The sequence below is a fragment of the Salminus brasiliensis genome, chromosome 25, assembly GCF_030463535.1.
Source record: "Salminus brasiliensis chromosome 25, fSalBra1.hap2, whole genome shotgun sequence".
Lineage (NCBI taxonomy): Eukaryota > Metazoa > Chordata > Actinopteri > Characiformes > Bryconidae > Salminus > Salminus brasiliensis.
The window spans coordinates 25,780,100-25,805,703 of NC_132902.1; the positions used below are offsets into that span (position 1 = coordinate 25,780,100).

Here is a 25,604-nt window from a genome sequence, read left to right on the forward strand (position 1 = left end):
ACAATTGATCCGTCTTAAATACTCAAAAACATTATTTATTATTATGTTATATTATTCATATGTATTAAAGCACGTTGATATTTATTTAAATATATTTAAATTAATTCAAATATGTGTACGACTGCAAAAAAAATATTTATATTACATTTATACATTTTAATTTATTATTATTTACATTTTTTATGTGCCAGCTGATGAAACTCTAACCAACAGTGACGCCAAAAAAGTGCCGAGCAGCGCCTTCTGGGTAATGTAGTCCTTACTCGTCACTACGCCGTGGCTCGCCCAACAGTGAGAACTACATTTCCCACGACGATAAAAAAAATAAAACACCCCAGCGCAGGCATGGGCTGATGAAAGAGTGAAGCCGGGTGGGTGTGTGTGTGTGCGCCTATGCGAGGTGTTGGCGCCTTCTGTGCAGTGCCTGACCCGGGTTCTTCTCTCCCGCTGCTCCGGGGTTGTATCCAGTGTTGTGGTTCTAGCTCTGGTGGTCCTGCGGTTCCTCCTCCGATCATGCACAGGCTGCAGTCCGTCGCCGCTCGCTCCCTGATGGCCGGAGCGTTAGATCCGTGCCCGGCTCTGTCTGCCCCATCTCCTGCCAAGCGGCCGAACCGAGGGGGCCCGAGGCTTCAGCCGGCCGGGATAAAGCGCTACAACGCGGCCGGAGCTCCGGCAGCAGCAGCCGCCGCCGCCGCCGCACTGGGGAACGGCAAGGCCAGGGATAAGACGCTGACGATGGAGACCCTGAACCCGCAGGTGAAGGCTGTGGAGTACGCGGTGAGAGGACCTATCGTGATCAAAGCTGGGGAGATCGAGAAGAGCTTACAGGAGGTAAAGCTAGATCAGATAGATAGAGAAACCCTAAAGTGACAGTTTTATTTATATATATATATATATATATGTATGTCCCTTAAGAGATTATATACAGTCAGGACTGTGTGTATAAAGTGTGTGTATGTGTATATATATATATATATATATATATATATATATATAACAATATATATAGTTTGTGTGTGCGCATATATATATATATATATATATATATATATATATATATATATATACATATATGTGTATATATAAAAACACACACACACACACATATATACATATATATGTCCCTTAAGAGATTATATACAGTCAGGACTGTGTGTATAAAGTAGGTTACTGGTATTACAGAGGAGGGCCAATGTAGTGTTAGGAATCTTACCCAAGGACTATTATTTACTCTTTATCTTTACCCTTTACCCTTATTGGTGTAGTGCAGCATAGTCACCCAGACCGGGAATCGAACCCAGGTCTCCCACATGGTGTTGTAACTCAGTGGCAGGTACTGATGTTATCTGTTGCGCCACACCAAATATATATATATATGTATATATGTGTGTGTGTATATTACAGTAGAGGTGTGTGGGGCACTTTCACAGTTCCCTTGAACTGCCATCGCCTGACATACCGCACTGTAGAAACCACAAGCTGCAAATGCTTGACTGTCTTTTCATAGCCTTCCTCTGCCAGGTGGGCCGGGGTGGGCAATATGGTAAGAAATATTATTAGGTCATGATATTTAAAGATATTTTCACAATATTAATGATGAGATACATGATCACAGACAAAATGCATCAGTAGCCACAGATTCTTAAAAACTACTGTTGAAATAGTGTCCCGTACTGAGAACACGTCAAACACTTAAACCCGTCTAATTACACTGATCGTAATGAAACAGGCAATTGATCAGGGTTCTTCAGTCTTTAGTCAGTTGCTTCAGAACTAGGCTTAATCCCAGTCTTATAACCTGGCCTTTCATTTTAGTCATGCTAAACTTAACTAGACTAAGACCTATAAGTGTTAAACACACGCCGACTGTCTAACTGGGTTTTTTTACATGAGCAGCCTACAACTAATGTTGTGAGCAGTGAACACACGTGGTCTAATTTTGTGGCATGGTTTAGATCACATGAGCTATTGAAAGATCTGAGAGGAGACTATGGTGGAGTTATGTGGTCCCTGACCCCCTTTAGGAGGTGTTGTAGAGCAGTAATTCCAAACCCCGGTCCTGGAGGACCACCTGTCCTGCACGGTTTAGCGAGTTCCTGCTCGGACACGCCACCTTCAACCCAGGAGGGTAAGCTCCACCATGGTCAGGGCAGGGCTCCTTCACATCCACTGATGTTTAGGGTCAGATCACAGTGCTTCTCTGAGACGTGAGCCCGATCGCACCTGGACTTCGCACTGTCCACGTGTGATTGGATGAGCATGGAGATGGAGCGTGGATATTAATGCCACTTCACAAAGGGCCGCTCATCTTTTTCTTCTTATGATCATTAGGCCTTGCTTCAGGAGCGCTGAGCTGGTCGTGGCTCTGAGAGGCACTCTGAGAACAGGAACAGTGGACTCGGTGCTCAGGAAAATAATTGCTTATGTTCTGACCTACATTCAGCAGCACTTTCAAAACAAGCCAGCGCAGCAGATAAGACCCACAGCCTCCAGGTTTCAGTTCTCATCACCAGTTTCTGCTGGACAAACAGACGTGATTGTGGTGAGAATAGAAGATCACCATGTTGGAGACCTGCTGATTTAGGTCTGTGAAATCCATGAAGCTGACAGTAATGAAGCGGTGTCTCCCACAGTGTGCAGCACAGCACAGTAAAGTAAAGTACTGGTCTGAAAGGCTTTGAGGCCGTGATCAGTGCACAGGTGTCCTTCACACTGTGGTATTTTTACATGTGGTATCAAAATAACTAGAGCTTAGGAGACAGGACCGATCTGCCTCACATAAGAGATTATAGACAGCCATAGAAACTGCACAACAAACAGCACTGTGTGTGTGTGTGTGTGTGTGTGTGTGTGTGTGTGTGTGTGTGTGTGTGTGTGTATGTATGTAGAGTTTTTTGTTGTTGTTGTTGTTGTTGTTGTCACTTCTGGTGAAATGACATAAAAGCAAACACAATGACTTTTTTCTTTTTTGGCAATATTCCATTTGTGATATGATATGATATAAAATAATAAGATAACAAGATGTTGGGTGGGCTGATCTCTCTTACATATGATATAATTTACAGACAGAACAGTGTGTGTGTGTTTATATAGTAAAACAATAAAATGCATGTAGTAAAACTAAGTAAATGTGTGTGTGTGTGTATATATATATATATATATATATTATAAATACACATGTACAAACTATATAAGTTATATAAGTACTTCTCATTTTGTACCAATATTCAATTTGTGATAAATGATATGAAGATGATCAGGCAGTTTTTTTTTATTGTGTCAATATTTCATAAAAGAGTGGAGAAATACAAATGCTCCAGAATGGTGCAGAAAATAATAGTTTTAGTTTAGTTTCTAGTTTTAAATAAGATCTTTTAGTTTGTCTATGTGTGTGTATGTATGCGATCGGGTTCAAAAATACATAAATACACTTTTTTGCATTTGTTTGTAAATAATTTTGTAAATAATATAGTTTCTCCTCAGACCTTTTGACTTCTATTATTTATATTGTGTATATAGTGGTAATGTATCTGTGTTTTGCATCTGAATGTCTTACTATCCCTTTGCTGTTGTGACACTGTGACTTTCCCCACTGTGGGACTAATAAAGGATTATCTTATCTTATATTATCTTATAAAGAAATAACAAGATGTTTTTCATATTTAAGTTAGTTTTTTAGGGGATGTGTGTGACTTCCACAGTTCCCCTGAACTGCCATTTTCCTAACAGACCACACTGTAGAAACCACAGGCTGGAAATGCAGGTCTCCTTACGATCCAAATAACAAGAGCTTAAGGGGATCGATCTGTCTCTCCTAAGAGATTATATACAGTCAGGACTGTGTGTATAATATATATATATATATATATATATATATATATATATATATATATATATATATGCACACACACACACACACACCAACTGTTATATGTTATATATATATAACTGTTAGCCATCTTGTCACTGTCACGCAAAAACCTTGTATTTCTATTTGTGTCATAATGTGAACTTGACAGTTTTGTATCATATTAGAATTTTAGAAATAGCTCAAATGCATAAAAAATCTAATCTTTAACATTGACTTCCATTGAAAGTTAAAAAGTTTTTTCCTCCACCTGTAAAGTCGGCATTTTGGAGATACAGGTTTTTTGCAATGGATGTTTTCACTCATCACTTTTTATAAACCTCTCCCAGTTTGGGCTGCCTGACTGTCCCAGACAGAAGCACGATGTTTATGACCGGCTGTGTGACCTGAGTAGTGGAGGAGCCGTTTGAAGATGGCAGTTGGAGGGAAAGCAGAAGCTAGCAGACGCAGACGGTGCGAGCTAGAGTGTGGGGATTGGAAAGACTGGGTGGTGAAATGCTATTGGTTGGAGAAGTAGGTGTGTCGTGTAGGCACACTCCAAATGCTCTGACCCTGCCAGTGTAATTGCTCTAGCGCAGGGTTTCGAGCTGTTCTGTCGATGCAGGTCTCAACAACCTCCTCATGATAACGATAAAAAATATGATTAGTCCTTGGGATCAGTTCATGGGTCCTTGACTGTTGAGCATTGTCACGGTCAGCCCTGGTCAGATTCTGGTGTTTACAGTCACAGGTTCTCTCTGATTTGAGTGTAGCCCGTAATTAGTGTGTAAACTCTGCATGTGCTGTGTCTGAATAGTCCTCTAAATTAGATCCATCTTTGTCTAGGCCGATACCGATACATGAGCTATGCATATCAGCCGATACCGATCCAATACCACTGTTGAGTTAATAATTAATAATATACCTGACCATGCGGGGGAGACTTAAGGCATCAGGATTGGTGTAATCAATACTTCATTAACTTCATAAAACAAACTATAACAAATGAACCCAGTTTCTGTTTATTGGTCACTAAAATGAATATCTGTGCTGGACCTCGGCTCAGTGCTGTCTGGGCTCAGGACTTTTATTCTGAAGCTTAAATTCTGTGAGACTAAAGAGAAGCGAGCAGCCCCTCCCTTCTCTGTTCTCCTTATATAGAAGACGAGCTGGATTACTCGCTGAGAGATGATGACCGGTCGAGGGTCATGCTGGTTAGATAGGGGGGGTCTTGATGTTTGCTATGATGTCTGTAGGTCACTCTGATCCGGGGTTATGAAGCCTAGAATTACCGGCGGTGTGAGAATCGGGTTCCGTGATTGGATCAGCCCTTTGGATCAGACTAATTATTGCAGTATTGCACGTTTGTTGATTAATTTCTCTCTCTGCTCCGACAGGGTGGTAAAAGGCCGTTTACTGAGGTCATCAAAGCCAACATCGGGGATGCACACGCCATGGGACAACAGCCAATTACATTTCTCAGACAGGTATGGGTGTGGTGAAGCCTCTGAACAGTGTTGATACTAATGATACTCCTCCACCCACTACGTCATCACAGAGCCTTCGGGGTGTTTACGCTGGTAACGCCACGCCCACACATCCAGTCAGGACGTAAACACGAGTTTACGAATCTCACCTAAAGCTTCTGAGTTCTACTACAGACCAACGTGTGTCTGATCTGACAAGTAATTGACATTATCAATAATGTTGCTGATAAAAATAACTGTGGCTCTCGTTGGGCGGGGCTTGTGCAGTGGACACACCCACACTGAAAGGGCAGGTATTATTTAACACAAGAGAATAAACTAATGGGAAAATAAAGGGAGTTCAGATCCAGCAAGAGGAAGAGAGAAACCCAGATCAGCAGGAATTATTACTGGTGACGTTACTGGTGACGTCTGACGTATTTCCGCTTGCCTGGCGAAGTCCAATCACAGAACATGCATCTGTTTACACCTGTACTAAATGTGGAAGAGCTCCGTCTCTGACCACCTCGCAATGTGGTTTGAGTATTACAATCGTAGAAGTGTTTACACCCAGCTTTTTATATGTGCAAGTGAAATCCGAGGCTCTTTAGATTGGAGGGTTCTAATTATTTTGTTAAGGGTGCATCAGATACTGGAAGAGTCGTACTGGAGAATTTTGTTTATGTGAGCTGAGCAAGTCATATACATAAAATTCTGTATGTGTGTGGAATTGTAGTTCTGTTGTATGATGTAGACTTTTAATTCTACCACTTTAAATATCAAAAATGATAAGAAAAGTGAGAACAACTAGCTCCACCATTACTTTACTTGTGTCTGGTTCTGTTAAATCAACAGTGGTTTCCATGATAGACTGTAAATAACAGGGACATTGTATTGAAATATACTTAAATTAATTTACTCATCTTATATATATTTCAAATTTAAATGTAGTTTTTAGTGTTTGAATAAAAATCTCTTTAATTTATTAAATACATGCATAATTCACACCGTTGGTTACAGGGCTTGTTTGCAGGCCAGTTGCACAATAACAGTTGACCTGCAGTGTGTCTCACGGCTGTGGTCAGCAGTACGCCGTGTCCTAGAGTGACTTGATCTGCTGGGACATCACGTTCATATTTTGACCCTGAGAGCGTGGAGGGAATTCTTTTTGCTTACTGGCAGAGCTCAGTTTCCACTCTCAGGTCTTTGGCTGTTGTTCGTTGACACCATGTGATCGGACGGTCCTAAACGGGGATATATCTGTTCCGATCACATGGGCAGTCACAATAACACGATAACATCTGTTTTCAAGATGCTTTAAAGTAGAAAGTGGAAAACTGACTCTGCGATGGTGGTGTTCTGTGTTTTTATTTCTCTCTCTCTCTCTCTATATATATATATATGTGTGTGTGTGTGTGTGTAATATATATATATATATATATATATTACATGACTTCCCTTATACAGGAAAGGAAAGGAAAATTCTCACTGTTTACATTTTTTCTTATTTATATATATATATATATATATATAATATTTTTATATATAAAATTTTACTTTATGGAGTTGAAATTGATGTGCCGCTGAAATTCTCTTTATTTGCTCGTCCCGGAAATAAAAGCTTCAAAAATCCCAACTCACCCAACTAGGACTGGCCGATATGGTGAAAAAACACTGTATTGCGATATTTAAAGACATTTTTCAATACACAATCTACATCATGATAGCCTCGACTGCAGACAAAATACATCAGTAGTGACAGATTTTTAAAAACTACCATCCAAACACTCTCCCATATTTAGTACAGTGATTTTTATTCAAAATCTGCTGCACTTCTTCCAGTTAAAACAGATAAATGACAGTGTTTGTAATGAAGTGTGCAGTTGGACAGTGTTCTTTAAGCACTGACCATGTCCTTAATATGCTAAGAAAAGCATGTTGTTTTGTATCACGATAACAAAATGTATCACGATACGATAACATATTGTCATATTGCCCAGCTCTACACACAACCCTCCTGTTATGTTTTTAGCAAACAAAGGTAAATGAAGGCTCGTACACACACCGAACATCATGCGTATTTGGGTGAATTATTTGTAGGTTAGTAACCAAACACGATTTGCCCTCTGCTTCAATTTTTCTTTTATTTATTTATTTATTTATTATTTATTTATTTCAGTATGCTAACAGCCAGCTGTGACTACTGGCAACTACAACATTTCATTGAACGAGCTGTGCATCCCGTGTGTGTGATGTCACTGCTTCACAGACCTTGTATAGATTGTGAAATAGCAGCGCCTCCACCCAAACAGTCCAGAATCTGTCCGATCTGAAGTCATTTCAGTTTAGCAGTCGATTAGACAACTCTCTCCCTGTTTAGCAATGCCTGTGGTGGTTTATGAGTCGTGCTCTATGTAGGGAGTGTGGTGTAATTGAGACCATGCCGATAGTGACTAGTCAGAAAGAGGAACGTGTGCAGTAGGGCTGGGCGATATGGTAAAAATACAGTATCACGATATTTAAAGACTTTTTTTTTCACGATACACAATATTTATCACGATACATGTAATCAGACTAAACACATCAGTAGTTACAGATTCTTCTAAACTGCTATTCAGATCCTCTCCTGTACTGAATACAGTGGTTTATACTCAACATCTGCTGCTCTTCATCTAATTAACCCTTCAGTCTAATCACACTGTTAGTAATGTAACCTGCAGCTGATCAGTGTTTATTACTAACAGTCTCCTCCATATGCTTAGAAAAATATACTGTTATCACGATATCAAAATGTATCACGATACGATAAAATATCATCATATTGCCCAGCTCTAGGGTGCAGGCTGGTGGTGAACTGTGTATCTAAACCGTGTGGCTGTATTGTTTATACGCATTGGACCGGTATTTGGGCCAAGGGACTGTAAAACCACCTGTGCTCTGTTTTAGGGAGCTGTATTCCCATTTCCTTCCCACAGAGCAGTCTGTTGATGTGTCCTTGTTTCAGTCTAATATGTGCCAGAATGACGTGGCCTTTGTTGACCACTGATATTTAGAGGACAGTGCACATTCCTGTGGATGATGACCCATTGTAATTCGGTTTGAGTGGTCAGCGCTGCCGTAGAGGGTGGATCTAGCCTTTCACTGAGCAGAACAAAAGAGGTTGCTGGATGAGATGAGCCTCTGTGTTCTCCTCTGAAATTAATTATACGTTCAAAGCAGAGGTTCGGTGCCGGGAAGTCGCATTTCAGAACACACTGTAGAGATCAGTAATATGACCGATCAGTGTTTTCGGGGCCTGGCGCTGAACGTCGATCGTCTTTTAGCTTTCCGACTGTTGCTGCTGTCCTACTGGTCGTGGTTTAATACGGTCTGCACTGTTTACAGGGGTTAGCGGTGTTTGTTGGCTCTGCTGTGCTCTGATACTCACTGTACTGGACTGAGGTGCTTTAGAAGCACCCATTCTTTCACTAATGTGTGGAAAGGCAGACTGCATGGCTAGGGGCTTGATATTATACATTACATTTACACCAATGACATTTAGCTGATGCTCTTATCCAGAGCGACTTTCAAGGTTACTCATATTACAGAGGTGGGCTAATGCAGTGTTAGGAGAGTTTTTATACACCTGGCAGTGGCAGTGGGTCTGAATCAAGTGATTTAGAGATGTCCCAATACTTTTGTCCAAATATAATACTAATCATACCCGCCCAAATTAGTGTGATAAGAGTCAGATGGGGGAGCTATTCACTAGTCAAGTCAAGTCTGATTTATTTGTGTAACTTTTTACAACTGTTTTCATCACAAAGCAGCTTTACATAATTAGTAATTAATAAAAGACAGAGATAAAAAAGAAATAACATAAGACATAAAGGATCAAAGACCCCCAGTGAGCCCCAACGGCGACAGTGGCAAGGAGAAACTCCTTCAGAGCTGGAGGAAGAAACCTTGGGAGGAACCAAGACTCACAAGGGGGACCTGACCCGTCCTCCTCTGATCAGAACTATTTATTAATTATTGATAAAAATGACCAAAGCAGATACAGCAGATAGTTAATAGTGGTGATATTATTAATAGTGCAGATAGTTAAGAGTCCATTTAGGTTTTAACATGGTCATTAAACAGGTAGCAGTGGTAGGAGGGTGTGCCGCTGGTCTGGTATGGGTGGTGGGGGGTAGCCACCAGTGGTCGGTTGGTTAGTGTAGTGGGTATCAACATTGCCTTCTCCATGGCAGACTAAGGTTTCATTCCCGGCAACTCTACCACACCACACCTATAAGAGTCCTTATGCTAGACTCCTAACTCTGCATTCTCCTACCTGTGAAAGCTCTGGATAAGAGGCTCAGCTAAATGTCGTAAATGTAAATTGTACCCATGGATCTGTCTGCAGGTGGTGGCTCTCTGCACCTTCCCTGAACTCATGGACAGCCCCAGCTTCCCAGAGGATGCTAAGCGGAGAGCACGGCGTATCCTGCAGGGCTGCGGAGGACAAAGCCTTGGTGGGTGTGTGTGTGTGTGTTTGTGTGTGTTAGGCTGAGTAAGCAAGCAAGTGAGGGAGGATGTTGTGAACCAGTGTTAAAAGCTTCACAGCCTGGTTATTCATATTTGCCTGCCGTTGTACCACATCTCTGCTTTACAGGATAGCGAAAGTCGTGCTTAAGCAATAATTTAGCAGCTGTTGAACAAAAGTAGGCCAAAATACAGGCCAGCTTTCTGGCCCTGTGAGATAAATCATATAAAAAGCTCGCCAGGCGTTTGTTTCTCTCCATAGCTGCAACACAGCAAGATTACAGGGCTACTTCTGCATAATGGCATAGATCACACAGTGGTCAGGAGGTGGACGAACAATAGAACTGCAGCTTTAGCTTTTGTCAGGGCCAGATTTACGTCTGCAGCAGTAAGTGTTTAATTTCCCCCTCTGCTCACTCCTCTTCCTCCTCTCTCAGGGTCATACAGTGCCAGCCAGGGGGTGGACTGCATCCGGAAAGACATTGCTGCGTACATCGAACAGAGGGACCAGGGAGTGCCGTCAAACTGGGAGAATATCTTCCTGACCACTGGTGCCAGCGATGGTATTGTGGTAGGTTACTGACATACTGTAAAAACTACACACACATTGTGTATATTCATACTGGATTAAAACTCACACCACAGTTAGCAATGACCTCCTATTAAAACTACACAAATTTAAGATTCATACTGTATTAAAATCACACTACTGTTATTACTGCCTAATAAACTACTCAGTCTAAATTTCTACTGAAATAAAAAAAAAACTCCAATTACTATGAAAAAAGAAAGTAGATTCATACTGGATAAATTACAATTATAACAACAGTAACAACTATTACTGACATACTGTAGAAGCTACACACTGCTGATTCATATTGGATTAAAATCACTCCACAATTATTTGTCATCCTGTAAAAAAAACAACAACATTTAGAACATTTTAGATTCATACTGGATTAAAATCACACCATCATTATTACTGCCACACTGTGAGAACTACACACACTGATTCATACTGGATTAGTCACACCACAGTTAATACTGTCGGAGTATGAAACGTATACGTTTTAGATTCATACTGGATTCAAAACTGATTACAGTTATTATGGTCATGTTGAAAAAAATACTCTCATTGTAGATTCATACTGGATTAAAATCACCTTACTAGTATTACTGTCATGCTTAAGAAACTTTAAAAAAGGTAAATTCAAACTGGATTAAAATTACAATAATAACAACAGTAACAACTATTACTGACATACTGTAGAAGTTACACACTGCTGATTCATACTGGATTAGTCACACCACAGTTAATACTGGTGGAGTATACATTTGTGTACATGTTTTAGATTCATAATGGATTAAAAACTAAGACCACTGTTATTACAGTAATTCTTTAAAAAAAATACTCACATTGTAGATTCATACTGGATTAAAAATGGAAACTACAGTTTCTACTATCATGTTAAGAAAAAAAATATTCACATTGTAGATTCATACTGGATTAAAAATGGAAACTACAGTTTCTACTATCATGTTAAGAAAAAAAATATTCACATTGTAGATTCATACTGGACTCAATACCTCTTGTCAGTCGTGGTAAGGGAGTTATATAAGTAGTTCTATAGGTTGACACCACTTGCATTGCCTCCATAATAGTAGAGAGAGAAAGAGAGAGATAAACATTTAAATTGATAGTTTATTTATTTAATAGCAAAAAGAAAAACTTTCCCCAGATTTAACTGATCAGCCAGGATACTTTTGGTGTCTGAAGTTAGTTTTCTTTAGTTTTGCGCTAAAGCTACGAGGCTAATGTAGCTAAAAAGTAATCGAGGTCTAATTATCGCTAATTAGCATTACGCAAACTGCATGCCTACATCACTGCACACTTGCCTATGTGGTTTTCTGACGCTGTTGGACACATGCTGTGTATAAAGGTGGACTAACGGCTCTAGGCTGTACTCTACTGACCGGAGCTCAGCGGCTGCTTCTGAACCTCATAAAAACCGTGTTGTTTTAATATTTGTTTCCCAGAGTATCCTGCGGCTCCTGGTGTCTGGTAAAGGTCGCGCCCGCACCGGTGTGATGATCCCCATCCCTCAGTATCCGCTCTACTCCGCAGCCATCGCAGAGATGCAGGCAGTGCAGGTCAACTACTACCTGGACGAGGACAACTGCTGGGCCTTGGACGTGCATGAGCTTCACAGAGCCTACCAGGCTGCCAAGGAGCACTGCCAGCCCAGGGTCCTCTGCATCATCAACCCTGGAAACCCCACAGGTGGTGTTTTTTTTTTGTTGTTGTTTTTTTTTAGAATGAAATAAGGTTAAAAGTAATTATTGCTTACTGAATATAAAATGAAATGTTTAAATAGCAACATTTTAAAGAATAATTTGAAGATGTTCACCTTTTTTTGTGCTTGTCTGTGTATTTGGTAGTAATTGTGTTTGACCAGCAGAGCGAAATCATGCTAGAGGTGCCTGCAGAAGTCATGTTAAAAATCCTAATGGATATTTTCTACATTCAAATCTGCCTTTTTGCCTTAAATTTGGCCAGTATTCAGTTTTTAGGTTCTATTCAGACAGGCCTTTCTGCTACCTTGGTTTAAGTGGCTCAGGTTGGAACAGAACAAACCTGTGGGCTGTGTGGTGGTCTCTACAGACCGGCTTGGAAAGCTCTGAAGTGTAGAAACAGCCTAACTTTAAAAGCTATTCAGGGCCAAAAGTAACATGACTACAGAGTTATTTTAGGAATAGCAAAGCTGCCACAAGCTGCTGGGGAAAGTAGTTCAGGGCTTAGTTATCCGCAATACCTCTGCAGCGTACCTTCAGGCTCCGCTTCGGCTGAGTCGATCTTTTCCCTGATGATTTATACACGCTTATACACCGATCAGCCATAACATTAACACCGCTGACAGCTGAAGGGAAAAACGTTGGTTGTCTGTATCTACAGAGGCTCCTGTCAAGGAGTGGATCTACTAGATTAGGCAGCAGGTGAACAGTGAGTCAGATCTTTAAGGTGATGAAGGTGTTGAAGCAGTAAAGGTGAGCAAGTGTAAGAATCAGAACATCTCCAGAACATTAGGCAGGTCTTGTGGGGTGTTCCTGGTATGCAGTGGTCCCAAAGAGCTCCATGGAAGGACAGTTGGTGGACCGGTTGGTACAGATCTGTTTTGGTGACACAAAGGGGGACCCACTCAGTATTGGTGCTAATGTTATGGCTGATCGGTGTATACTCATAATTAGTCATGTTTTAGTAACTATATATATATATATATATATATATATATATATATATATATATATATATATATATATATATACATACACAAACACATACACACACACACACATTTCCCATCACAGAAAAGGGCCGTTTAAGCACTGAATGGGTTCTTTGGAGTTCTCCTGGTTCTACAGAGAAGCGTTTACTGAAGAACGTTGTGTGTACTGAAGTGTGTACTGAATGCTATGTTTCTCCTGATGTACACCCAATAGGTCAGGTCCAGAGCAAGAAGTGCATTGAAGACGTCCTGCATTTCGCCTATGAGGAGAACCTGTTTGTCATGGCTGATGAGGTAATTTCCATTACTCAGGTCCACGTTTGGTGACCAGGAAGAAAAGATGGCCTGTGTTGCCAGTAACCAGGAGCTCGCTCCTTTGCTTCCTCGCGTCTCACTGCAAACCTTTTAAGCTCGACACTCTGAGATAAATGATGTTTGTATAAGGCCTGGAAAAAAAGCTCTTCTCCAGGCTAAAGGCTTGGACAGCTGGGAGCTCACTGGTCTCCGGCTGATTGCGCAACACTCTGTTTTAGCTATGTGGAGAAAGGAGTCTGCTGGGTGCTGAACAGCTGTACACACTAGTAGTTGTGACCCTATAATAGGTTTCAGTACTCAATAAATGTGTAATTTTCTCAGTTTTATTTATTTCACCAGCTGCTATATATATATATATATATATATATATATATATATATATATATATATATATATATATATATATATATATATATATTATATTTTACCGTACACTATATGGACAAAAGTATTGGGACACACCTCGTGATCACTAAATGTAGGTGTTTGATTCAGTCCTATTGCCCCAGGTGTATAAAATCCCCTAGCCCCAAGCCCCTAGCCATGCCATCTGAAAGACTGGGTGGTTCCTGAGAACTCACTGGATTCCAGCGTGGTCAGCTGGTGACATTTCCTCCCTCCTAGATCTTCCTCCATCAGCTGTGAGTGGTGTTATTATTGAACAGTGGAAGAGTTTAGGAGGAACAGCTCACAGAGAGCAGCTCAGCCACCGAGTGTCTGTCAGACCACGTAAAGCTACAGAGCGGGGTTAGGGCCGAGTGCTGAGCTCAGAGCAGAGTGCAGAAAAGCCTCCAACTGACTCAGTAACTGCAGCAGAGCTCCAGACCTGCTGCTGCTGCTGGTAGAGCTTAGAGCAAAGGGGGACCAGCTCCATATTTTATTAATGCCTATGGGTTTAGAATGGGATGTCTTACAAGCTCCTGTAGGTGTGATGTGCAGGTGTCCCATTACTTTTGTCCATATGGTGTATTTCATTTGATTTCATTTGTCTATTAAATGTCCATTCAAACATTGATGTTTTACTACAGATAATGGTATATTGTGATATTTTAGGTAGTTAAGCTATGATTAATAGGGACGAACACTTCACATGTCTTTTGACTTTTAGACTATTTTTGCTTATTTGAAGTAGTAACTGAGGTACTGAGGTAACTCTATAGAGTGTGCATTAATACTGATTATCCTATAACCTGCAGGTGTATCAGGAGAACGTCTACGCTCCAGACTGCCAGTTCCACTCCTTCAAGAAGGTTCTGTACGAGATGGGGCCTGAGTACTTTAACAGCGTTGAGCTGGCCTCTTTCCACTCCACTTCCAAAGGTTACACAGGAGAGTAAGTACGGCTGCCTGATTCAGCATAGCTCTGCATCTTCACCTCCTCTCACCCTACAGCTCAGTTTTCAGAGACCCCTCCTCTCTGCCCACATTCAGATGGCGTAACAGCCAACGTCTCGTACACGTGTATTAATCTCTTAAATCCTGAGTCTGTATGACCTACTGAAGAATTCCTCACACTCATAATTATATCATTTAGAGCAGCTTTATAATGCTGAGTGATTCATATTAGCTACTCTTAAGATTCATTTCTGGAAAATCTTAACTTTTGAACGCTGAACCAATAACTCACTGACCCCTAACCATTTATTTAGTTTATAGAGATATAGTTAAAGGTCCTGTAACATTTTTACATATATAAAATATGATACAGGACCTTTAGGATTAAGGTTTTGCAAACTATTAAAAAAATGTTTCATTAGTTTTAAGGCCTGAAACCAAACTTTTGCATAAGACAAGATGTGTTGGTCTTCATGGCCAACAATTCATCCAAAAGAGCTGGTTGTGCAGAGTGATTTATATTTATATATATGTATATATAACCCTGTTTTTCCAGTCTACATGCTCTATCTATGGAAATCACTCTGCACAAGGTACAGTAACCAGAAAAAGTAAGTTACCGCTCAAGTTTAACTGTAAGTGATCAATAGAGGTTGGAAATGGTTTTGAAAAGATGATTTATGAATACTTTTAGACAATAAAGGGACCTCTAAACATACATACATATTAAAAGCTGGAGTTTTTTGTTTTTATAAAGACGGCAAAAAAAAAACTGGTACAGCAACATACAGCTTTTCTAGGAAATCTGCATGAGGAAGCCTGAAAGCCAGCTGGGATCTGCTGAAATATTTGGCCCAGCTCAAGTTTACATGTGCAGGCGAGAGAATGCCAAGAGAGATTCCTGTGAAAAAATGCTGACGAGCTGGAAAAACATGACCCTAGTCCACCTACTGGCCAGTTCCCGGTCAGAAAAACAGGATCCCCTTACTCCCGTTCAGAGTCACTCCTTTATTCAGCGTTTGCAGATTTTTACTGCCACTGAAAAAAAAACTCTTATTAAAGTGCTCTTATAGAAGGGACTCCACTCAGCAGCGTGTTTCTGTCGCTCAGATGTGGTTTATTTATTTATTTATTTAATTTATTTAATTTTATTTAATTGGAAGTAGCAGCCCGAACTGTCTAGGCTGCTGTTGGTCATGTGACTTTGATTTTAGCCACATTTTGATTAATGAGAAATACAATATCTGAATTTCTCCAAGGATGAGTGTTATGGGTAAATCTATATAAATAAATATATAAATAAATATATTTGTATTTTTAGGAGGCAAAAAGTAACAGGCCAGTATTCTTAAAGGGGGGGGCATGCACTAGGCCTATTATTTAGGCTTGAGTCAGATAGCAGACTCAGCTAGACTCAGCAAGAATCAGCTCGTCAGTGAGAGTATTAGATGATGGGGCTGAATGTTCTCCTGTACTTTTACAGGTGTGGCTTCAGAGGAGGCTTTATGGAGGTTGTGAACCTGGACCCGGAGGTTAATGCCCAGCTGGTGAAGCTGCTGTCGGTCAGACTGTGCCCGCCGGTGGCCGGCCAGGCTGCAATGGACGTGGTTGTGAATCCTCCACAGCCGGACGAACCTTCTTTCACGCAGTTCCACAAGGTCGGTGACAAGACGCCAATATTTACCATTAGTTTTGGCCACAGATGGAATTTGGCCTCCACCTTTAACCCATCCGTGCAGTGAACACACACACACCGTGACCTAGTGAGTGTCCACACATGCACGGAGTGGTAGGCAGCCATTAACAGTGGCAGCTTGCCGAGCCCAGGTCTCGAACCCACAACCCTGTCATCAATATCCCAGAGCTCTACGTGCTCTACCTGCTGTACCTGCCTCTCACTCACACTGGTGGTTGTGCATTTCTCAACATGCTGTACTACAGTCCAGATGCTCATCTTAAGTGAAGTATTTAGTTAAAAACAGCCGGTTTTGAAGGTTGGTAGTTTATTATTGGCCGATACTGAAGATTTCCCCATCAGTATCTGACAGCGGAATTGTGCCACCGCTAGTCTAAAACAGCACAGCGGTGTATAACCCCAAACCAAATGGGAAAACACTTATTTCCAGGAACTGGAACTTTCAGAAAGTAGAACTGGATGTTTTGTTGATTGTGTGCTTTTTGTGTTTGTGTAGCTACTCCAAATTCCCCCGAATTAGGAAGACGCTTTGCGTGGTTGCACTGTGGGTGTTTTTCCACATGTTTATAAAACAAATGCTATTGCTATCTCATTTTCTTTTTTGATTTGCAGTCTCCTATTAAAGCTTTTGTTGTTGTTTAGAGAATATCAAAATCATGGGGGTGAAAATAATCATATCAAATTAAATCACATTTATTTGTGTAGCTTTTTACAGCTGGTGTTGCCACAAAGCAGCTTTACCAACTCTGTTATTAGTAAAAATACAAAAAAAAAAATCATAAGACATAAGAAGACATGAAAAACTAAGACCCCCAGTGAGCGGCGACAGTGCTAAAGGCCACCCATAGTATCTCTCTCTTGGGAATTTAACACTTATTAAAACCTCATTTGGGCCAAACAAGTTCAACTCTGTACTTTTTAACAGTAGTTTGGGGGAATAAACTTGCCTAAAACATTATTTAGGCAAAATCTGCTTCTCCTATTTTAATGATCATAAATCTGAGTGTTGCAAAATATGCCAACTTAAAAAGTACTTTAAAAGAAGGCAGTGTCTTTCTAAACTGGCCCAAAGCTTTCCTTTAAAGGGCCCAAAACCTGGGAAACCTTACTTACTAACCTACTGTTTAAAAATATTAAAGTTTAGTAAATATGAAATATTAAAGTTTTAAACAGTATGATTCACTCAGCCCAGATCATACAGTACAAATCTGAAAATCAGGCTCCAAAAAATGACTTTTAAAAATGTATTGTGTTTGTTTGTGACAAAAACCAACATATTTGCATATTTTAGCTCCGCCTATTCAGTCTACAAAGGTTAGTCCTGCCCATCCAGACTGAGGTTATGAGATATTAGAGAGTTTTTCAGCCTGGACTGCTTTTCTGAATGAGGCAGGGCAGGGCAGCCAATCAGAAAAGAGTTCATTTACATATATCAGTCTTAAAGCCACAGTGTTACACAAGGGATCAAGAGTGGCTGTAAATTCATGTTTTTGGGTGCAGAGACCCACGGACATGATTACACAGTGGGCCTAAATAATAAACAGTGTGGGATTTAAACCCTTTATATGAAATGTGATGAAGTGCAGTGTGCTGATGTCGTGTGTGTGTGTGTGTGTGTGTGTGTGTGTGTGTGTGTGTGTGTGTGTGTGTGTGTGTGTGTGTGTGATTCTGTGACTTTGTAGGAGAAGGCCTCAGTCCTGGGTGCCCTGGCAGATAAAGCTAAGCTAACGGAGCAGATCCTCAGTGCTGTGCCTGGAATCAAGTGCAATCCTGTGCAGGGAGCCATGTACGCCTTCCCGCAGATTTTCATCCCTCCCAGAGCAGTGGAGGAGGCCAAGGTACGTCTCAGCAGTTTGAACAAGACAGCGTCGCTGACTAAGGGTCTGCTCATCGACTGTGTGCTGTGTGATGTGCTGAGGCCGCTCTGATGGCTCTGTGCAGGCCCTGGGAATGCAGCCGGACATGCTGTACTGCCTCAGACTCCTGGAGGAGACCGGCATCTGCGTGGTTCCGGGCAGTGGCTTCGGACAGAGGGAGGGAACCTACCATTTTAGGTGCGTTTAGCCTCCCGCTGTACCAGTGGACTCCAGTAGTAGGGATGCGCTGATATGGGAATAGTGAGCTGATGCAGATATCCAGAGCAGATATCCTCACAGCAATGCTCCTCCTCCAAAATCTAGTAGAAAGCCGCCTTCTCTGGACAGTAGAGACAGTTACTCCAACAGAAGCAGATCAACTCTTATTAATAGCCTAAATGTCTCACACACACACAAGCATGTGAAGCCCATCATCATACACTCTTCAGAATTAATAGGTGCTTTGAGTGATTCCATGGGGGAACCGTTTTTAGCTCCATAAGAACAAACATAAGAGGAGTGAAGAGCCGTTTATAGATCTAAAGAAGACAAAACAAAGGTCCTATACCATTTTCTTTAAAGGTTCTGGACTCTCACATCTCTTATGAACCCACACATGATGGCATCACTCTTATTTTTCTTATCTGCTCCAGATTTTTATTACATTTACATTAGTAATGGTTACATTAACTGTTACTACTTTGATATTTTGCACTTCCCAGAGGATTTGCTCATTAGCATTATCTTGGGACTATTACTGTAAATTCAAAGGCTTTTCACTATGATAAGTAATTTACATTGGCTAAAATGTCTTCATGAAAAATAAGAATATGCATACTGTACCTAACGATTTTTAATAAATAGTTTTTATTTTTTTAAACAAGTTTTCCAAAGGTATTTTGCGACTGAAATGTATATTTTCTGCAATAAAGATAAAATTAAATCAATGAAAAGCAGAGATTCTAAGCTTTCATATGGTATCTTAGGTGCGTATATTGGACCTGTAATGCTTTTTAGATGAAGGTATAATATCCTAATATCATTCATTTGATTTATCGCTCTCCGATATGAGGCTTTATCCTCTAAATGTGTGTCATTTGAGCTGTCAGCACTGTGCTGCAGTCCTTAGAGGCTTAAAAATAGCTAAAGCTATTGAATACGATACAGAGACACCAATACCAGCATAACGATTGTGTGTGTGTGTGTGTGTGTGTGTGTGTGTGTGTGTGTGTGTGTGTGTGTGTGTGTTTTATCTCAGGATGACCATCCTACCATCTCCAGACAAGCTGAAGGTGCTGCTGGAGAAAGTGCGAGATTTCCACATCAAGTTCCTGAAGGAGTATTCCACCCTGGAGGAGCCTCAGTGCCGAGTGCAAGCCTGAAGAGACGGGACGGGGTGCGCTAGGGTTCACTTAACACACTAACCGCCGCTACTAGAGTAGTGTTAAGTAGCTTGTTTGTTTTTAACCTCAGTTAGGAGTACGATGGAGCGAGAAAGCGTTTTGAAGGGACTGTTTTTTTTGTTCAGTGATCTCTGGAGCTGGTCTGTTCGTGCCTTTGTGTCGTTCTAAAGGGAAAGCCGAAGAGGGATGGGGTCGGGTTCTGTTGAAACACTAAAGCATGAATGTGCAAGAGCTCGGGGCGGGACGTTCTCGGTGCTCGGTGCGTTCTGCTTAGTCACTGCTTTCCAGTCGTTCAGTGTGGGCTGCTCACACACTCTTCAGGCATCTTCTGGTGAAGCCCGTCATCATACACTGAATAGGTGCTTTGAGTGATTTCAATGGGGGAACCGTTTTTAGCTTCATTAGTAACAACATCAGAGGAGTGAAGAACCTCTATAGGTCTAAATAAGGCAATGAAAAGCTCCTATACCACCATTATTTTATTTTTGTTGTTTAAAGGTTCTTGACTCTCACGTCTCTTCTGACCCCACACATGATAGCATCGCTTTCCCTTTCTAGCACCCTTTAAGAGTGCCTACAAAGGGCCCATTCACGAACCCGTCTGTAAATACGACCTCCAGTGGATCATATCAGTACGCTTTCTTTTCTTTGCTTTTTTTTCTGCAACTTTTATGGTTACATGAACTGTTACTACTTTAATATTTTGCACTTCCCAGAGAATTTGCCTGTTCGCATTACGTTGGGACTATTTTACTGTAAATTCAGAGGCTTTTCACTACGATGAAAAGCGTTTTATCTAGAGGCCTGTTTTAAACATCGGGTGCTGAGTAGCGTTATTTTTTGTTTGTTAGTTTTGTTAGGAGGTTAGTAAGCTAATGAAGGCCAGTCTTCTTTGCAGTCTTGCCTCCCTGATTACTAGGAGTGTAACGGTACACAAGAAACAGTCACGGCCCAGTTTACACTGAGGTTTGGACCTCACGGTTCGGTTCAGTCAGCGAAATCATCACAAAATCTACAAAATCCCTTCCTGAATTGATGAGACATAAGACTTCTAGATTTCCTATCATTTATATGGAAAAGACATTTGTGCTAGTCAGTTTTTCCACCTATGTGTGTTATAGTGCCCCCTTAAGGCAAAATAAACAACAACAACAACAAACACAGCCTACATCTGTCCAACGACACAGATGAAAGGGGGCCAGAATATCGGAAACACATGTGTATGTCAGTACAGTGAGATAACAAATAAAGAAAGTGATAGGAAGATGGGAGGGGCTAGAGAGACTAGACTACAGTTTCCATAGCGATACTCCTAAATCCACTACAGTTCCCACAGTCCCAGGACTGTTTACAGCATGTTCTTCGTCCACAGCTCACCACCTGTCCTGTATACCAAACCCTGTCGTCCGTACCGGGACAGTTATACGATTACACGTACCGCTACACCTCTAATTCTTACTGTACTCTCTTACTACTACTAATAATAAAGGTGCTACCAAGGGTTCTTAAGGCTGTGCCATAGAAGAACCACTTTTGGTTCTAGATAGAAGATGTGAAGAACCTTTTTACCCTTTTCTCACATCTGTTACATCCGTGGTTCTTCTATGGCATCACTTAAATAAATAAAGCTTTGGAGCACCTTGTTTTTCTAAGAGAGAGCAGGGTGAGGATTCTCAGCCGTGGTCCGGCAGAACCTCTGTCCTGCTCACCGCAGACCTTCCTGTGCTCCCAGAACCCCTAAGCTATGAGCTGGAGCAGAGAGTGTGCACCAGCGAGCAGGACCGTGGTGGTTCTCCAGTACCAGGGTTGAGAACCACTGCTGTAGGAGCCTGATTAGCTTTACTAACAATTAGAGAAAACCACGTATCTCGTGCGATACCTTCACAGGAGATGGACGAAGCATTCTTGACTTTTATGGATATTCATTTACTAAAATATCATATAACGTAACACCGGACCATTTCTGTTGGTCTGCTTGTTTCCCACAGTGTTAAAAAATAAAAATAAATAATAATAATAAAAAAGCAGTAGCAGCTGCTACTCATATCATATAGAAGATGGAGATGCATGGTTTTGAACTGCGGTCAGTACAGCTGTTGTTTTACAGCAGTAGCTTCACCAGGCTTGCTGATGTGGCCCAGCAGTGAAGCTGGTTATAATGCTCATTAACTGCCTTTAATTATTAATTTAATTGTACATAAATATTAATAATTGGAGCTCCAGTCCTCCTCATTCGGAGGACGATTGGGATTCCGCAGCAATCTGTCGAGCTTTAAACGCACAAGAGTCGTTACTTTAAATGGGAGGGTTTTTAATTTCAGCATTTCTGATGTCGAGTATCAGAGAGGTCATTCATGAATGGGGGGCTATGAAATGACTTGCTTCCCCCTTTATTCGCTGTATTTGTGCCAAATGTTTGGGTTTTTTTGTTACTTTTCTCATCTGTCTTCTGTTTACAGCGAGATTTTGTTTTTTAAAGAACAATAAACTGAATGAATTTGCAAAAAAAAAAATCAACTGTATCTTTTCATGATTTCATCCAACATCCTGACCTCACTAACGCTGCTCTTGTTGCCGAATACAATCAAATTCTCACAGCAGTGCTCCTCCAATATCTAGTAGAAAGTCTTCCTCCCTGGACGGTAGAGACGGTTACTCCAACAAAAGTAGGATCAACACTGAATGAGCAGGTGTCCCAATACTTTTGTCAATTTAGTACACACACCGATCAGTCTTATACTGAGTAGATCTCCCAGACAGGTCTGAGCCGTTGAGGGGTCTCTGAAGGGGTCCTGCTGTGTGTCTGGCCCCAAGACTAACATCAGCAACAGGTCCTCCTTTAAGTCCTGTAAGTTGTGGGGTGGGCGGGGCATCCATGAGCATCAGTGAGCCTCAGGTGCCCATGATCCTCAAATTGGAGCACTCTTTTGGTAGGTGCTGACCGCTGCATACCAGGAACACCCCACAAGACCTGCCTGATGTTCTGAAGATGTTCTGACCCAGTTGTTTATCTAGAACATCACAGTTTCTTCTCCTGTCGGTACTAATGTTCTGGCTAATTGGTGTATATTTACATAATATTCATTTATTTGAGCTTCTTAGGGTCCTAGTGGACCTCTGACCTGCTGCTAGACCCTCCACTCTTCTTCTTACAGGGGTCTGTAAAAGGCTTTGCACTCTACACTAGATGTTGGAACATTGCTGTTGGGCTGAGTTTATTGCATTCAGCCTCACAAGAGCATCAGTGAGACTGTTATGGACAGAGCCGGCCCAAGACATACTAGAATTATGCCACTGCTTAGGGCCCCAACGTCACCAGGGGGCCCCCAGGAGCACCAAGATCATGATAAAAATATGAATAATATAAATATTATTTAATAATTTAAAAAAATACACAAAGTAAAGTGATTTTTAATTATTAATTTAATTTCATAGTTGGCACACCAACACTAGATATGTGCCGCTCGGGAGGTTGGTAAGGGCCCGTCAGCTCCCGTTCCTGTTTGCACATCTGTTCAAAACTTTAAAAATGAAAGAAATGAAAGTATTTAACTGATGATGATATTTTTTAATAGTTAAAATTAATATGTCACACAGATACACCACTCTGTACTTAAAAATGTGCAAATAAGTCATTAGAACATTTTACAAATACTGCTAATGCTAGTGGGTCCCTCACACACACACTGTGGCCTATGGAGTGATGAGGCATAGTGGTGGTATGAGGGGGCCCCAAATGAAAATCTGCTCAGTGCCCCATAAAGGTTTGGGCCGGCCCTGGTTATGGAGATTATATAAGGGGTGTGTGCGCCTCAGTTTAAAGGAGCTACAATCTGTAAGTCATGTTTGTGGTTTAAGTTAAAAACTATTAGCAGATTGTAAAGAGGCAGAAATGCAAAGACAGAGAAAAGCAGGGGTGTCCAACTTTATCTGCAAATGGTTGAGATGGAGATCAGATCTTTTTTATTGGGCCACAATTAAAATAAATGACATTAGGCCCAACCTAAACCATTGCATGTACATAGAAGTTGTTTTTTGCCAAACAATAAAAGTAAAATAAATATTTTACTATAATATTTTAAGTTTTATATTTAAAAGAACAATTCTATACATTTTCATAGGGATGCAGCAATGCCTCTTTTTTCCTTTCCGATACTGATATCAGATTTCTATTAAAGTATCTATTAATTTTAATCCATATACACTTCATCAGGAGTGTGAGAGCAGGTAAATGAGGCTCAGAGGAACAGTTGTCAACATGCTCACATGAACGGCTGCAGTTGCTGCCACCTGGTGGTCAGTTTTAGTAACAATTTATTAAAAGTATATATATATATATATAATTATTATATTATATTTTTGTCAGACAAATTAAACCACTTATAAAGTCACATTTTCTAAAATACATTAACAAAATTCATCTGAATTCTCTGATGTTTAGAGATTCATTAGCATTATGTTAAACTCCACGCATATAATACAGGGTTAATATAAATAAGAAAATATAGTAGAGGTAGTGTTCCTGCATTAGACAGTTATTAATCAGTCATTATCTTCTATGATCCTGTTTTTAAATATTAGCTGACAGCGTCTTTATAGGACACACCTCCAAAACCCTGCCCGCGCCATCTGGTGGACAATAGTTGCAGGTGCAACACACTATAAAGAGGATCATCAATTGTTGTATTGTTTAAATATCGATCTGTAAGCAGTGAATAATTAATTATCACGTGCAAACTAAAGAGATATTCCAACTACCAATTTTTATTTTAACTACAAAAGAATTACACGGTTTTCTCAGGATGTACACATAGGTGTATTTTCTATATGTATACAAATAGATGTGTGTTCAGAAAATCTCTCAAACAGAACATACACGGTTTTATTTCTGGAGATGTGTTGATTGATAGTCTCACTCAGTGTTATTAATTTATTTGCTTTTTAAATTGTATCTATTGTAATTTACAGCTGATTTATTATACAGTATTAAATGACCACGTCTTATTTAGTTTTTAATAATATGTCACTTATAGTTTACTAAATTAGTACAAGCTGAGCACCCTTTAACATTCACATTTACTATTGTGCAAAATTTAAAAAAATATATTTAATAATATATATTTATAATTTATAAACAAAACTTTAAACAAAATAAAAAAAAAAAACATCGGAAAAGTACGAATTGATTTTTTTTACACAATTCAGTAGCTAAATAATAATAATAATAATAATAATAATAATAATAATAATAATAATGATGATGATTATGATGATGATGATGATGATGATAACAATAACAATAAAAACAATAGCAACGATAATAATAATAATAATAATAATAATAATAAATAATAATAATAATAATAATAATGATGATGATGATGATGATGATGATGATAACAATAACAACAATAAAAACAATAGCAACGATAATAATAATAATAATAATAATAAATAATAATAATAATAATAATAATAATGATGATGATGATGATGATGATGATGATGGTGATAACAACAATAACAACGATATAGTAATAAAAAAATAAAATAAACAACAACAACAATAATAATAATAATAACAACAATAACAACGCTAATAATAATAATGATGATGATGATGATGATGATAACAATAACAACAATAAAAACAATAGCAACGATAAAAATAATAATAATAATAATAATAATAATAATAATAATAATAATAATAATAATAAATAATAATAATAATAATGATGATGATGATGATGATGATGATGATGATGGTGATAACAACAATAACAACGATATAGTAATAAAAAAATAAAATAAACAACAACAACAACAATAATAATAATAATAATAATAATAACAATAATAATAATAATAATAATAATAATAATAATAATAATAA

General features: G+C 39.8%; 1 protein-coding gene across 1 annotated transcript; it reads left to right on the top strand.

Annotated features, from left to right (window-relative positions):
- The first annotated feature begins 329 nt into the window (after window positions 1-329).
- Window positions 330-22,215, top strand: gpt2 (glutamic pyruvate transaminase (alanine aminotransferase) 2). Its single transcript, XM_072671403.1, has 11 exons — window positions 330-831; window positions 5,245-5,334; window positions 9,701-9,809; window positions 10,257-10,390; window positions 11,857-12,100; window positions 13,318-13,397; window positions 14,615-14,751; window positions 16,237-16,411; window positions 18,132-18,287; window positions 18,391-18,503; window positions 19,564-22,215. Exons 1-11 carry the CDS (start codon window positions 394-396, stop codon window positions 19,685-19,687), a joined length of 1,800 nt encoding a protein of 599 aa, XP_072527504.1. The 5' UTR covers window positions 330-393; the 3' UTR covers window positions 19,688-22,215.
- Window positions 22,216-25,604: the final 3,389 nt, after the last annotated feature.

Excerpts from the sequence above, each read along its gene's own strand:
- gpt2 (XM_072671403.1), top strand. The coding sequence starts at position 394 with ATGCGAGGTGTTGGCGCCTTCTGTGCAGTGCCTGACCCGGGTTCTTCT. Across the intron at positions 9,810-10,256 it reads CTGCGGAGGACAAAGCCTTG|GGTCATACAGTGCCAGCCAG; the intron begins GTGGGTGTGTGT and ends CTCCTCTCTCAG. Across the intron at positions 13,398-14,614 it reads TGTTTGTCATGGCTGATGAG|GTGTATCAGGAGAACGTCTA; the intron begins GTAATTTCCATT and ends TATAACCTGCAG.